General features: G+C 38.8%; 2 protein-coding genes and 1 long non-coding RNA gene across 10 annotated transcripts in view; 1 reads left to right on the top strand and 2 right to left on the bottom strand.

Annotated features, from left to right (window-relative positions):
- The window catches only part of LOC135072802 (mitochondrial ribonuclease P protein 1 homolog), a 304,546-nt gene that overhangs the window by 63,790 nt on the left and 226,014 nt on the right, over window positions 1-14,742 (top strand). The gene's annotated exons all lie outside the window — the stretch shown is intronic.
- LOC135075981 (uncharacterized) lies at window positions 4-8,228 on the bottom strand. The gene is made up of 3 exons (XR_010258161.1): window positions 8,156-8,228; window positions 4,745-4,928; window positions 4-46 (listed from the first exon to the last, which is right to left on the bottom strand). It is a non-coding gene; the product is annotated as an uncharacterized LOC135075981 (long non-coding RNA).
- The window catches only part of LOC135072818 (keratin-associated protein 10-5-like), a 32,275-nt gene continuing 26,471 nt past the window's right edge, over window positions 8,939-14,742 (bottom strand). Inside the window, exons 1-5 of one of the 8 annotated variants that reach the window (XR_010257491.1) lie at window positions 13,287-13,767; window positions 12,590-13,098; window positions 12,001-12,447; window positions 11,617-11,757; window positions 9,469-9,748 (exon numbers count right to left, since the gene is read on the bottom strand). Coding sequence is in view for 4 of the 8 variants with exons in the window: in XM_063966859.1 (XP_063822929.1) it covers window positions 9,551-9,748; window positions 11,617-11,757; window positions 13,287-13,652 (705 nt within the window). In the remaining 4 variants the exon portion in view is untranslated. Of the gene's footprint in view, window positions 9,135-9,468; window positions 9,749-11,606; window positions 11,758-12,000; window positions 12,448-12,589; window positions 13,099-13,286; window positions 13,768-14,742 lie in introns of those variants that run through there. The other 7 variants (XR_010257492.1, XR_010257490.1, XM_063966874.1 and 4 more) reach the window with 7 other exon arrangements.

The raw sequence follows: 14,742 nt of genomic DNA, 5'->3' as shown, positions 1-14,742 counted from the left end.
TCGCACGGCCGTAGCGCCGCCCAGCTGGATCCAGCCGCCGACGCAGCTAAATAAACAAACATTTTTATTTTTTTCAAACATGAAGTCACAGATAAAAAAGACGAGTAAGCATAGGTTATAGAAAACAAAAGAGAAGTCCGCAGGACATCAAATTATACATTTTGTTGTAAGATTGCACCTATTACAAATGCAGAACCTACAGTGTTATAGTAATCACCAATCTAACAATCCAAAATGTACTGGTTAAAAATGTAAATGTTCAATTGGTTCCCGCTGAAAACCAGCTTCTCGACATGTCGCTTGTTATGTCGCGGATATAGCTGAGCGGACGCCTCTTCAGCATAGCTTGTAGTTTAATGTTATATGTACTGTATTTTTATTTTATTTTTCTATGCTGAATAAAGTATTCTTATTCTTATTCTTATTCTTATACTTGTAGTTTTCTAAAAGCAGAGATGAGAAATTCACGGAAAAGACTAACAATATATTGCTGAATTCTTCACATAATATTTTTAAGTGTTTCGTATATTTATCCTTGAATCTATAAATGTTCTCTGAAAGCGATATCATAATTACTTCCTTTTTTTGGTTAATAATGTTTTCGCCTTATATTTTCGGGATTATTTATTTTTATTAATTACTTTCAATTTTATTAACTTCTTTATTACACGTGATATTTAAATACCTGCCAATTACATTACTGAGTTTTCCCTTTAAATACCTTTTCAGTGAGAAAAAATGGTCTAGGATATTCTTTCCGCTGAACCAAAGTTCGTAGCTGTAAATCATGAATGAACTACTACGAACACGTTCATGGCATATGCTAAAGCGCTACGAAAAACGTAGAAAGTCTACAATTGTAGCATCTGTCGTTTCGTAGCAACCGAACATGCTAAAAGAAAATGACAACATACGTATTTTTGTATCATCTCTGATATTAATAACATAATAACAATAATATACTTTACTATAGTTATATTTAGGTATAATAACGGCCGTGCGGTCTCGCCTGGAGGCAGGGCGCTCGAAATATTCAATTTGACGGGACATTGATCATAGCTGTCTGTGTGTGACAACCTCGGACCCATCACGCCCGATTCTTTTCTTCCAATTCAATCGATTGCAACCCTTCAAATAAGCCAGCTTCTGAAACTCGACTTTATTATTTGGAAACCTATTATTTGTGGAGAGGGTATTTTAACAAATAACAAGATGATGATGTTTTTAGCCCGTGGCGTCGAAGTTGTGGCTGTCCGAATGGTTTATTCCTTGAACATGGTAATTTTGGGTCTTGAACTGGCATCTCGCATAGTTAGCATTCGACATCCCAAGTTGTTGATAGCAGCTGGTTGCGGATGTAGTTGAAGTTTTGAGACTAGTGTAACGTTTGGAGGACAATGAAGCGTTTATTCAATTACATTTAGGTACCTACTTTAATGGCTTACCTAAACTAAAACTGTTTGTTGTTAGTCATAGAGCAATCAGAGTTTTATAAAAATAGTACAATATTAATATAGTTAGACTATTTATTTAGAACTTACATGCACATAACACTGTACAGAAGGCGGACTTAATGCCAGTCGGCATTCTCCTCCAGTCAACCTTAAAGTCAAACTGAGAATATCGTAGGCGGTACAAAATTATAGATAGCTAAATTGACTACTGCTAAATAAGGCTTTAATAAAACATAATGTTTAATTTAGTTTCTAATTGCCGTAACTTCTACTTGCATAGTTCATAATATCTTTCCAGTTGTGTACACAATGTACACATTGTAATGGCATTATGCAAAATATAATTAAATTCAAACAGCAGTAGGTACTGAAATTCTAAAAGCGTAATGAGAGTCGTGTCTGAGGCATCTCTGAAAGCAATGCACTTTTTGACAATACGCAACCTCAGCGCTAGTCACCCGCACTCTGACTATTGCAATGGTGCAATTATATGCATTAAAAAGTTTTATTCTAGATTCAAACAGCATTAAATGGTACCTAACTGGTTTTGAATACCGCGTTATGGTCTTTGAAGCTTCATAAATGTTTAGTAATAATGATGTCAGTCTATTATTAAAATGACTATTATCAACGAGAATAGTGCAAAATTAACTCATCCAAAGTGGTCTCATGAGGTCAGCAAACATTTGACTTCTATTGTCTCGATTCGCTGGCAATCTTAGAATATAGAACAAACCAGAAACCGTCAACGCGCTTGTGTGTGTGACCTTATAAATCACTCGGAATCGCAGTGATTTGGTTTTAAAGCAAATAGTCAATGGCCGACGCGCGCATTGTTTACATAACTGTCAGATTGACACTTTATAATTAAATTATGCCGTCTTGTGCCGTTCCAACATGTAAGAATGCTATTGGAATTACGAAGAAAGTGCATGGGATCATGTTTTATCCGTAAGTAGCACATTTCCAATTCATTTAAATTAAATAATAATTTAAAAAAAAATCACGGTTGTATTTTGTAAGTGTTGCCACAGGTCAACGGAATATTTTACCCTACTTTTTTTTATATTGAATTACATTTGTCTATAAAAAAATCACGCGTTAATTTTGTTAGCGTTACCACAGAATAATGGAATATTTTCCCCATCCTTTTTGTTTTAATTAGTTTTTAGTGTAATTTCATCCATGACAACCTGATTAATTAAATTATAAGTGCCACTTGTGGTCTAAACTGAATAAATATTTTTGATTTTGATTTCATCATCATCATTTCAGACACAGGATTTTGATTTGATTTTAATATATTGAATTAATTTATAATATTACTCCCTAAATAAATTACTATCGTGAATTTCATACTTTCCCATATTCAAAAGTAAGGCATTGGTATCAACAGATCAGCAGCAGCAATATTTGTATATTTAATAATAATTTTAAGTAATTATTGCTTACATACTTACTCTGATTTTCTTTCAGTATACACAGCCAGAGTTACCTCGCAATCAAATTCAAATATTGGTGATGTTTTTGATTTGGATTCTGTTTTTGACTCCAAGAAAAGTTAAACTAAAAGCACTATTGCGCCGTAAACAAATGTTTTGTTGTCGATATGTTTGGATAATAAAGAACCTTAAGTTTCTTTTTTGTTTCACTTGGCATTCTAAAATTTTTATTCGACTTTTGTTTGTAATTGACTTTTAAATAACATATTATACCTACATGTAGTAGGTATATTACACTATTTAGTAGAAATAAATACATCTACACTTAGTTACATCGGAGTAAAAATTAAATTCATAGGTAGGTAGGTACTATCAGGCCTGTTCATCTCCGCGAGTTTACATCGAAAACAAAACACGCACGATGGCCCACCTAAAGGATACTATTCGACAAGGCCTCACATACGAGCGAACATTGACTCACGCACGCGTATTCTTGTGTATAATGGAAAAAAATAAAGAAAATGGTGTACTAAATACTGTGCAGTATTTAACTGCCTAAATAATAATAAAAACACAGAATTTACTTTTTTAAATTGCCTCAAGACACTGAGAGGTAAATAAGTAGTTAATATTATTCATGATAATTCATGCTAAATCATGTATTTCCTCCGCCATTTTCCGCAGTTTGGCACCTCACGTCACATCATTTTACCGAAGTCAGCCCTATAGCTTCGGCGCAGTGCCGATCACTGAAGTTTGTCAACAAAATGGTGCTTGACTCTTGAGACAGGCTAAATTACACTATATTGCTAATGACATTGAGCATACATTTTTTTAAATACCTTCGCGAAGTAAAACTTCTGTACGTAGTAGGTACTTATTATTATTCTGTGGTACTATCTATGGCTATGGCCAGTCATGTCGTCTCGTTCTATCGCAAAGAATCACCATTTGATGAGAGCGAGAGCAAAAACGGAAATGGATAGTTAACACTGTGGCCGTGTGTACTTATTTCACTTACTTATTTACTTTTTTACTTGTTTAACATCTCTATTTTACCCCAAAAATGGGGGTGTCACACGGCGCTGGTAACACTAAAGGGGGTAGAGGGGCGCGGGAGGGGAAGTATTTTAGACACAAGTTGCCGCGTAGAAATGTTATCGAACACTCCTTCTGGTTTGTTCTGTATTCTGAGCTGGCAATGAGGGTTTTCGCGTATGAAAAATCCGCGGCAATACGTAGACGCGAGGTCCAAATGCTGCATGATTGGTTATTTTTGACATGACATTGACAGATAATTTCAAAATCCACCAATCACGCAGCAGTCAGACCCCACATCCACGTCCCGCCATCTAGCGGATCTTTCATACACGAAAACCCTCAATGATGTAAGACCGAATATACACCGCAGGTAGAATTCTGACAAGTAAACCGATCGCGATGTCTTAGTTATCTCCCTTAGGACGTGTCGAGTTTTTGTTTTCCTTCCTAAAATTTTTACAAAGCGTGTAACCTCCGATGTGTCCTTGGCCTATTTTATGGTTACAATCAAGTGCCAAGAGTTTGAAATTGATGATTAATGATGGATGAATATTTAAAAACCCCAATGAAATTGTGAACAAAAACTTAGCAAGCTAAAATGAATGTCCAAGTAATCGTAGCTTGACACAAGCCAATGTATCACAGAACCGATGGAAGAGATAGAGTAAAAAAGTTCTCAGTTGAAGATCATATCGACAAATATTATAAAGCAGAACAGGGGAAGTAATTAGTCTTGTAGTGGATGATCATTCGCTTATATGTTAATTTTTAATTTTAATTTATTAAGTCAAAAAAGAGTTCACTTACCTACTGCCATTGAACCTCCCAACAGAGACCAGCCGGTAGAGCTGTATCTCTACCCGCTGGCCGGCGTCAGGTTGGAGGAAGTACGAACAGGCGCCAGGGCCCTCTATCGACGGCGACTTGATCTGCCCGAACGTCTTCCCTGACTTGGTCTTGAGGACGCGCGAGTCGATGGTTATGTTGCACACTAGGACAAGAACAAACAAAGTATCAATAACAAATGACAATCAAAATATTCTTAATGTTTATTATCCTATTTTAATGATAATAACCTTGAAAATGTTTATCGTCTAGTCGTAATGGGTACCTAACTAGACAACGTAAAAATAACGTTTTGGTGCTAAGAACAATGATGGATCTCTCAGGAATTTGCGTACATAGAACAGGTTGGTAAATATTAGTTACTTTGGACATAAACAACGAGATAAAGTTTTACAAACATTACAAAACGATATTACTTAATTATTAGCAGGCCGCTACCAACCGTGCGATGTGGAAGTCATTGGGGGAGGCCTATGTTCAGCAGTGGACGTCCTGTAGCTGAAATGATGATGATTACTTAATTATTAAATTATTTGTTTCGTAGCAATTTCACATCAATAAAGAAACAATTGACAAGCTGCCTTCATCAATCCTTAAGCTAGAGTCAAGCTAATTGACTGAACTATTTTACAAACGCTTCTCAAGCGTCACTTTGTGTATCAATAAAACTTAATTGGAGCGCTACAAGTTGACAACTAAAACGATTGAGACGGGAAAGCATGGTTGGTATTTAAAAATGAAACTCTTTGTCTAGATTCCCAGCACCAGTTCAGGCGTCGAGCATTTTAAAATTGCGAAGCCATGGAACAAATACCGTAGAGAGGAAATCTCATGTATTTTGTTTGAAAATAATTCCATCAAAAATGCGCTGAATGCTATAGCCACTCTTCACAACTTATTGAACGAAAGTAATAATAATTAGGTTCCGCTAATCGAGACTAAAATACTCACACCATTTTTCTTCGCGAGAGTGGTTAACACTGCCTATAAGGGTAACGAAAAGACCCCAGTACTTATCTATGTACATAGCAGAACCCAATCATTCGTGTCCTCATTTCTGATTCAATCTCATTGTCTACACAAAGAATAAACTTTATAATTAAAGCGAAACGTGACCGAGCAAACCGTGAAAAATTGCGGTTTAAATTTAGCTGGACAAGTGAAATCGTTCTAAAGGTTTGATGTTGGCTAAGGGTTAATAATGGACCGTTATTCAAGGAAAAGGTAAACATTGTTTGGGTCTCAATACCCGAGGGTTTTGCGGGAACCTACCAACATCCAGACCGTTCTCAAATTGTCTACCATTGTTTGCGCTAATAATCGCAACATTAAATATAATCTTTAATCGTCCTCGTGCGAGTTTTAATTGTCCTTATCTTAACCCACTACTGGGAAACCGAGAGCGTTTCATTTTCTTGGTACAAAACTGATATTAAAATTTAACTATCAAGTTGTTGGGTTTAAAAATATTTATTATGCGATTAGACTGGCTATTGAGTTGTTATTGTCCGCTCAAATTCAGCGGAATTGATAAAGTGGTTACGTAATGCTGACCTTGTTATGACGCTTGTTTTTATTATCATTGACACCGAAAAATATCAGTCGCTGGTTTCCACAGCTTTATATTTAACTTCTCGCTTACGCCGAACCGACAAGTCGTTGCCTCTGGCCCTTTTTAGTAGCGGATTATTATTATGTTACACGTGGTGGGTGTTTATTACCACAATATTAGATAATTATAAAAAATAACACAGTAAACCTACATAAGTATATTTGGTTGCTACGAGGCAGACCATAGGTAACGAGATAAGACTTTACAGAGGTTCTGTTGGCGCCATATCGCCGCACACAGCAGCATTTGGGGCTAAATAGCGAAGTATGTAATGTTCAATATCTGGGGGCACGGCAGTGCCCCCACCAAGTCGAGCAAAAAAGCGGCACGGTCGTACCATCCTTTTCTCGAAGCAATTCAGGCCATTTTCGACCGCCTGTAACTTCGTTGTGGATAAAACTAGAAGGCTGAATTTTCATTAGCTATGCAGGCATTGTAAAGACACGGTATATTTAAAATTTCATTCAATTTGAACCAGTAGTTTAAGAATTATAACGGGTCAAAGTTACTTAATTTTGTCACTCACTGACTCACTGAGACTCACTGACTCACTGACTCACCGATCATCAAAATTCTAAGGCACTTCTAGCAGACCTAGAAGCTTCAAATTTGGAATATAAGTAGTGTTTGGTGTATGAATCAAGGAAAAACTAAAATATTTGGGGGCACGGTAAAGCAACCGCCAAGTCGAGTAAAATTTTTCAATTTCGGTCCAGTTTTCTAGATACATAACTGCTGTCTACAAAATACAAAAAGAAATGAGATTTGGGGGCACGGTAGTGCAACCGCCAAGTCGAGTAAAATTTTTCAATTTCGGTCCAGTTTTCTAGATACATAACTGCTGTCTACAAAATACAAAAAGAAATGAGATCCCATCAAAAACAATACTTGTCAAAAAAACCAAGTCTCGCAACTCAGTTGTTCTACGGTAAAAAGTTGTGAGATCCATGTAATACCAAGTCCAGGCCAGGAAATCTTTAACGTTTTACATAAATATATTGACTTGGCCATCGCATGAAAACACGTGTAAATTAAATTATTTATTGCGATGGCCAAGTCAATAATTTATGTAAAACGTTAAAGATTTCCTGGCCTGGACTTGGTATTACATGGATCTCACAACTTTTTACCGTAGAACAACTGAGTTGCGAGACTTGGTTTTTTTGACAAGTATTGTTTTTGATGGGATGTTTATTTACTGGCCCGTACTACTCGACGCCGCACTATGCGAAAACTCACATAGGTCCCGTTGCGCACAGCAGTTTGGGGCTAAATGGCTCAGTGTGATTGAGTTCATTTCAGCCATAGGACGTTCACTACGGAACATAGGCCTCCCCCAATGCTTTCCATGTTGCCCGGTTGGTAGCGGCCTGCGTCCAGCGCCTTCCTGCTACCATTATGATATTTATTATTATTTTTTATCCACAACGAGGAAGCTCTTGGCCTGTATCTCACCTGATGGTAAGTGACGATCAGGCCGAAGGTGAAAGCGAGCTTCACCCGGAATCCTCAATCACGGAGGAACTGGCTATCTTACCTCTAACTGCCGGAACACAACAATGCTGTTAACATTGTTATGGCGACAGACTTAGGTAAGATGGTGGTAGCTAGCCAGGCGGACTTAGAACAAGCCCTACCACCAACCAAACCAAACAGAAAAATCTACCCCCACTGGGAATCAAACCCGGGACCTCTGCGTCTGAAGCAGGTGGTCTTACCACTAGACCACAGAGGCGGTTAAATAATCTATTATTACTTACTGTTGGCGCAGTACTGCTCCAGGCCGCACTGCGAGCATCGCGCGGGCGCCACGTCGCCGCAAGGGCAGGCGCCGTCGCGCACGCAGCACGCGCACTCGTCCCCGCCGCCATTTGCGCACGCGCATCCCGACGACGCTTGCGTCCATAGGTCCACTTGACCTGGTAGATGATAGGAAAATGGTTTTAAATGGAGATAATAAATACAATGTCACACAAAGGTTCGTCAATATAAAAATAGAAAAAACAAACACATGATTACTTAACTCTCTTTAGTTAAGTCTTAACTAAAGAGGGCTGCCGTATTTGCGCTCACTAGTTGGCAAGTGATGGGCTCTTTCAATAGCGCTATCATGGTGCTACTCTCACTCCTTCAGCACTCATCAGTTTGCTACTGTTGTAGCCCAAGCGAGTGACAAGAGCTTTCCCTATAGCGGCATTAAGTGGCGTCAACTTGTGAGCACAAATTCGGTAGCCCTGATACTTTAGATTGATTCTGTGGCAGCTGTTGGGTATCTCGTAGCATTTAAAGTTTCTGACAGAGAGATACTTGTCTACTGGTAGAAATACTCTTAAGTAGTGTTGTATTTTCATACTCAATAACAATAAATGAGGGAATTCAAAAACTCACTGCTCCCGTCCAAGAAAATCGGCGTCCAAGCGATCTGCGCAGAGGCAGCTGAAAACGCGGCGAGCAGCAACAGCGCTAACGCGTGCCGCATGGTGCGCGCGAGTCACCGCGCCAGACGCCCCGTACGACGCCCCAGCCAACGCCCCGACCACCGCCGCCTTCTCATTTGCCCCGACGCCCACTCATCAACACCCCACCCGATACATCCACCCCTTTCAACGCACCCTCAGCGAGCTAACAACAGGTAACCCCTTTCGCATGATTGCGCGAAATAGTTCAAGCGCTTATTGAGATGCCCGAATTCTTAAAGAGGTGTCTTGGATTGGCCGTGTTATCCAAAGGACGTGGCACCTGCAACAAAAAATACTTTTAAACTTATGGTGAATTAAAGGCTAACTACTTCTATCTACTCAAGTTTTTAACATATTTTTTTATGAATTGAATAAGATTTTCACTTACGTAGATCTTCTGTGTAAAAGTGCACATAATTATAATAATAAAGAAACGTAAACTATCTTGCACTGTTCTTAAAATGATTACCTATACCCTATCTACGTTTATCCTAAGCTTTGCAGATATATATATGTATATATTTTGCCTACTTTTCTGACGCGTTCTTGGCGTAATTACAGGAATATTTTAGATAATAACATAAATAATAAATAAAATTAAATAAAACAAAAAATAATTAAATACAAACTTTAATAACACAGCCGCCAAATTGTTTAGGCACAGACAATCACAAAAGATTTCGATCAACAAAACCATCAACAATAATAACAACAGGATGGCCGATTCCAGGTAGAATCGACCACCCGGGCATGCACACAATCGGTGTACTGGCACTGTGGACTAGAGACGCAGGGTTGACACGCGGGGCACGGGTGGTGGTGGTGGTGGCTTGGCACTAGCGAGCAGCAGCTGGACATGGGCTTCTTTCTTTCGAAGTGAAAACAACAGTTACCCTGCGCGTAAAAAAACAAAATTAAAAAAATATCTAAAATACACCCTTCACCAAAACTTCACCCGACTCGACAGAAATCTAAACTTCGTTAAGACAAACGCAATGGCCACTCGCAAACTTCGCGAAAATCGCTCTACGACGAAACAGCTATCTCGTTATTTGCATAAGCAGATAAGTTTTCAAGTCGAGTCTCGTAAATAAATTAACTTCCAGGTAAAAAAACTGAAATCGCGAGCCAGAATCCCTGTCCAAAACTTGGGTGTTTCGTGTAATAAACACGCTTTCTGTTAATTACTCAGCGTAAAGTGTGCGAGGGGGATAAGAACTTTAGATTTCCGGCTTTCCATCTACCCTCCATATTGTTTAGGGGAGATCTAAGATTTCTCACTTTACGAAGAATGAACGCCTACTGGGGAAATGGAACGTCCGAAGTAGCGTGTTGATTGATTTACTACGATTAAAACATGGATAAACAATTTTGTGACGAAGCGATTTGGGTTAAATTAAAGTGTTCGTGCTAAACAAAATATTTAACGAGTTAGGGACGGAGTAGTGGCGAAACTTTGTGTGCGGATGGCCGTGCAAGCCGGCGGGATTATAGGGCCCAATCACACGAGCCCCAGTCGGAAATAAATCCCCATCTGAACCCCCGCCGCGTTCAGCGAATAAACATTGCGGTCCAGGAAGCACGATCGATGTTAAAAACATACCCAGCAACCGGCCCCCGAATAACATCTAATCTTACGTAATTTGCTCGCAAACGAGTGGTGAGATTCAATTAAAATTCTAATTCACCAGATAACTCGATTCCTAAACACTTTCATTTTGTTTGTGGATCCAAGAGCGTCACTTGGAAGCATTTCCTATTTAAATTAAGCTAAGACAAGTAAGGTTTCGAAAATTAGATAACAATGACTGGCATTCGTATTTTGTCACTGGTTTTTGCGAATACGTTTGATAAAACTGGAAACGACTAAATATCAAAAAGGGAACCGATCTCTAGATAAGCTTCTTAATATCGAGGCATCCAATTTGCATGGTATCAAAGTTTTTCCGAATAAGGTGGATTAATTTTTATGTTAGAGGTGAAATTCATTTTTCTAGTTCAGAACTGGATTCTTAATGAAATTCAATTTCTCCTGGGCGCCAGTGACGACGTTTATTCGGCTTTTTGCTTTGGCTTCTGAAAGGATATTGCGTGGGAATCAATTCAGGTGGCGGTTTTCCAACCTCAAACTGAATATTAATTTTTCATAAAATACCGCTGGGACCAATCGAAATTAAATGAATATTTCCTCGATGGAGAAAATCGTTATGACAGGTTTCGGGCGTCAACAATTTACGTTCACCTTGAGATAAAATTTTGAATTATTAACTAAAGTTATTACTTTCTGAAATAAGAAACTTTGACGAGACGTCATGTTAACACAAGTAATTAGAAGTAAAATGTCGTGTGTTATTAGAAGTAGTAATCGCTTACAACAACTTAGAAAGAAGATATTATTATTACAATATTTTGTTGGAAATGTTGTCTGTGTAAAAAGAAATTATATTGAGATGACAGACATTCTCGTGAAAAAGTGGCTGTGATAAGCTTTTAAAAATTGTGTAAATGGTTCGGAAATCGTGTAATCCCGACAGTTTCCACCTGGCAACAATCAAAACATGTTAAACTATTTGCATTTCGAAAAAAAGCACATCATTATAGCGCTTCATGGTTCCAGTCCTTGAGCATGAAATACCAGCACATCTTCACTGCTCCATTCGACCCTTATGTCGGTGCTATAGGCAGTTAAAGGATTCCCAGTTTTACAAATACACGAAGTAGAACCAAAACTAACTGTAGGAGATAAACTAACTGTGAGATACCCGTTCATCTTCACAGTGGTAGCGCTGCTCCACGTTGTAGGGGTCGGCGCTGTAGGTGGACAGCACGAAGGGCTTGCGGCGCTGGCGCGCTCCGACCGCGACCTCGCAGGCGCGCCGCATCAGCAACGTCGGCTGGTTAGTCTGGAACAAAAGAAAAAGACGTTAATCCAAAGCTAATTAAATTGAAGGTTATTTTGCTATGCAAATGGGGACCTAATGTTAGATCTAAAACTGTACTTTACCAGAAAAAAAGAGTATTACCACGAAGTATCTTGCTAGCTTACTAACACAACTTACTATCAAAACTACCCCGGATATGAAAACATACTAGTTTATTTATGGCAAGGGTCTTTTTCTTACAAACAAAAATTGCATTATACATACACGAAATTTCCATCTTGACAAATCCAAACATTAGTTTGACCCTTTCGCACATTGTACTGCTGAAAATCCGCTTACGTGGACAAACCCGTTTATTTCGGCGCCTTCATTCCTCGAGGCGCAATGACTCACATGTCAAAACATTCGTTTCAACTCATTTCCTTAGGTCTAGCCCAGTGCACGCGAGAAAATGTTTCAATCGTCTAATATGTCTTCTAGCGACACTTCTATTGGTTTCTTTTTCAGTAAGCCGCAGCCTAGCACAGGCTTAGCTTGGCATGGGGGCACTTTTGCGGGGTCCGCTACTTTGACTGGGTTGGTACAAATGTCGCACTCAATGGACACATCGCGCGGGTGTCTGACGAGGAAATTCGTAGTGCCCAATAGCTTCGAGTGTTCCTGGTCCTGCATCCCATTGCGTTTGAAAGCAGTCACTGGCAATGTTTTCACCTGCAATCGACCAGACAGTTGCAGTTAATTCAATTTCACTCGTCAGACAACTTAAAAAAGATCCAAATGTGTATAATTATATCAAAAATCTTATTTAATATGTCGCCTTTTAAGCCCAAACTAACAATATTAATGCATTTACCACGGGAGCAGGCAGACATCACTTCTTAGTAACAAAGACGGGAAGTTTCTTCATTGGTTTGACTGGTATTGTTATAGGACAGTAGCTCCATATCGCTTCGCGCCAGGACTTGCGAATGTATGAAATACCACCGCTCTCTATAAACTTTTGGTCTTGAAGTCCATTTCGCTTAAGTGCAGAAGATGGCAGTGGATTTACCTGGCGGGCATTGAAATTGTCGCCTTACTTATATCAAGACTAATCACGCGACAACGTAAACAAATAGATTTTTTGGGATTCTATTTTCACTTCTTATCCTTTTTCCTTTTAACAGGCAGGACTTCTTGTGTGACTTTAGGAAATAGTCTCTTGATTGGTTCGACTGCGGTGTAAACACAACAGCCTCTCGGGCCCTCTCCTGCACATAAGTATCGGATCGCCCCTCTATACCCATGAATTTGATCCTGAATTCCGTTCCGTTGGTACGCTGTCATGGGAAGCCTACCGTGACGTGTCGGAACGTACTGTTCCTGAAACCAACAACATTATGTTTAAAATTTCGCTATTGGTTTCAGGAAATAGGAGAAAGGTTTCAATGGGTCACAGTGTAGCCTTTCTACTTTAACATTTTTGAACGCAAACGCAAAACAAAAGACGTGGCAAGTGGTACACTGTGACCAAGGCTTTCAAATGAAAAATAAATTGCAAAAGGACTTACAATACGTCCATCTTCATATCGATAGCAAGGGATGACGTATTTTGTTTTCATTGGCCTGCAGCAGGTCGGGCAGCAGTTGGGAGGTGCTGCACAAGATGAGGACTGGCGAGGGGCGGGTGGTGGTCGGGAGCATTTCTGCCGCGGCGCTGGTGGCGGGTCACAACAACCTTCGTCGCTCTCACAGCTCTGAGACTGTCTGGGTGGAGGCCGCTTCTCGCAACAATACACCATCTGCCCTTTAGGACATCGCGGCAAGCAAGGATAACACACTGGCGGGTCCTCGCAACACTTCGTCGGCAAACAAGGCGCTATCAGCATCGGCGTCACAGCATACTCCCCACAATCCTCTGGATAGCAGCAGGCCATGTTTTTCAAATCTTTTTATTTAATTTACTTTAAAATTTTATACCATAATATTTTTAATTTTCACAAAAAATTTTGGATGTTTTTCTGAAAATTTTATATCTATTAGTGTCAAATTCAAATCGAATTCTTTTTGTTATTTTTATTTGTCTTATTTTATTTCTGGCCAATAGTCAATTTTTAAAGTAAGTAGGTGCTTACACTAAAAAGTTCTTGCTACACATTACGTTCTTATTCTGATCTTCAGGAATGCTTTTCCCGCAGGATTTTCCTGAGTGCTTGTTCCGCAATAAAAATACACAAGCACCAACCGCTTTTACATATTTTTGGCACTTGGACGCTTTTTGTCATACAGCGTAAAATCCCAAAGCAAAGCTTTCGAAAGCATTTGCAAACATTTGCAGGCGCCTCCTTGTCGCCAACGACTCGAAAATGCAATTTTCCCAATGCAAATCGAACGCCAGACAGATTTAATGCCTTTTACTTGCCGATTCCGTTCATCATTTCCGAAGAGAATTGAAGATAGTCAGCCACTAAGGCCATTGGGTATAATTTGATTCAAATCAACTCGTCAAAATGGATTTATGTTGCTAAAGGAACTTATGATATAACATAATTATGGTATTCCATTGAAAAAAATATACAGTACCTAAATTCACATATGAAAACAAAAACAACAAAATAAAATGAATGCTCACAATAACATAGAAATCTTTCTAGTACACTGTTCAAATTGCTTCACAATTCTTGTCTATGTTTACACGAGCCAACCATGAAAATGTACTCTAGTGCATTTTGTGTGTATTGATAAAATTTTGAAGGCAAACGTTTTGTCTCCAGCTTACAAAACGGCAAACTTAGACCGTTCGAATCACACTTTTATTCTTTACATTGCTACCATAATGTGTATTTCGCCAAGTGAAATGAGTTTTACTTTAGACGATTATTGTAGTGTACAAATAGAGGTATTATAGCTTTGTTATTAATACTGAAAACAATAATTCGGGCCAATAATTTACCATTTTAGTAAATCTTATATTAGTTAGAATAACTATTTACTCAGATGAAATGCTTTAGAAATTGTAACAAATAA

This window comes from Ostrinia nubilalis, chromosome 1 (assembly GCF_963855985.1).
Source record: "Ostrinia nubilalis chromosome 1, ilOstNubi1.1, whole genome shotgun sequence".
Lineage (NCBI taxonomy): Eukaryota > Metazoa > Arthropoda > Insecta > Lepidoptera > Crambidae > Ostrinia > Ostrinia nubilalis.
The sequence above is the reverse complement of the archived record's forward strand: the minus strand, read 5'-3'. Positions and strand labels throughout refer to the sequence as shown.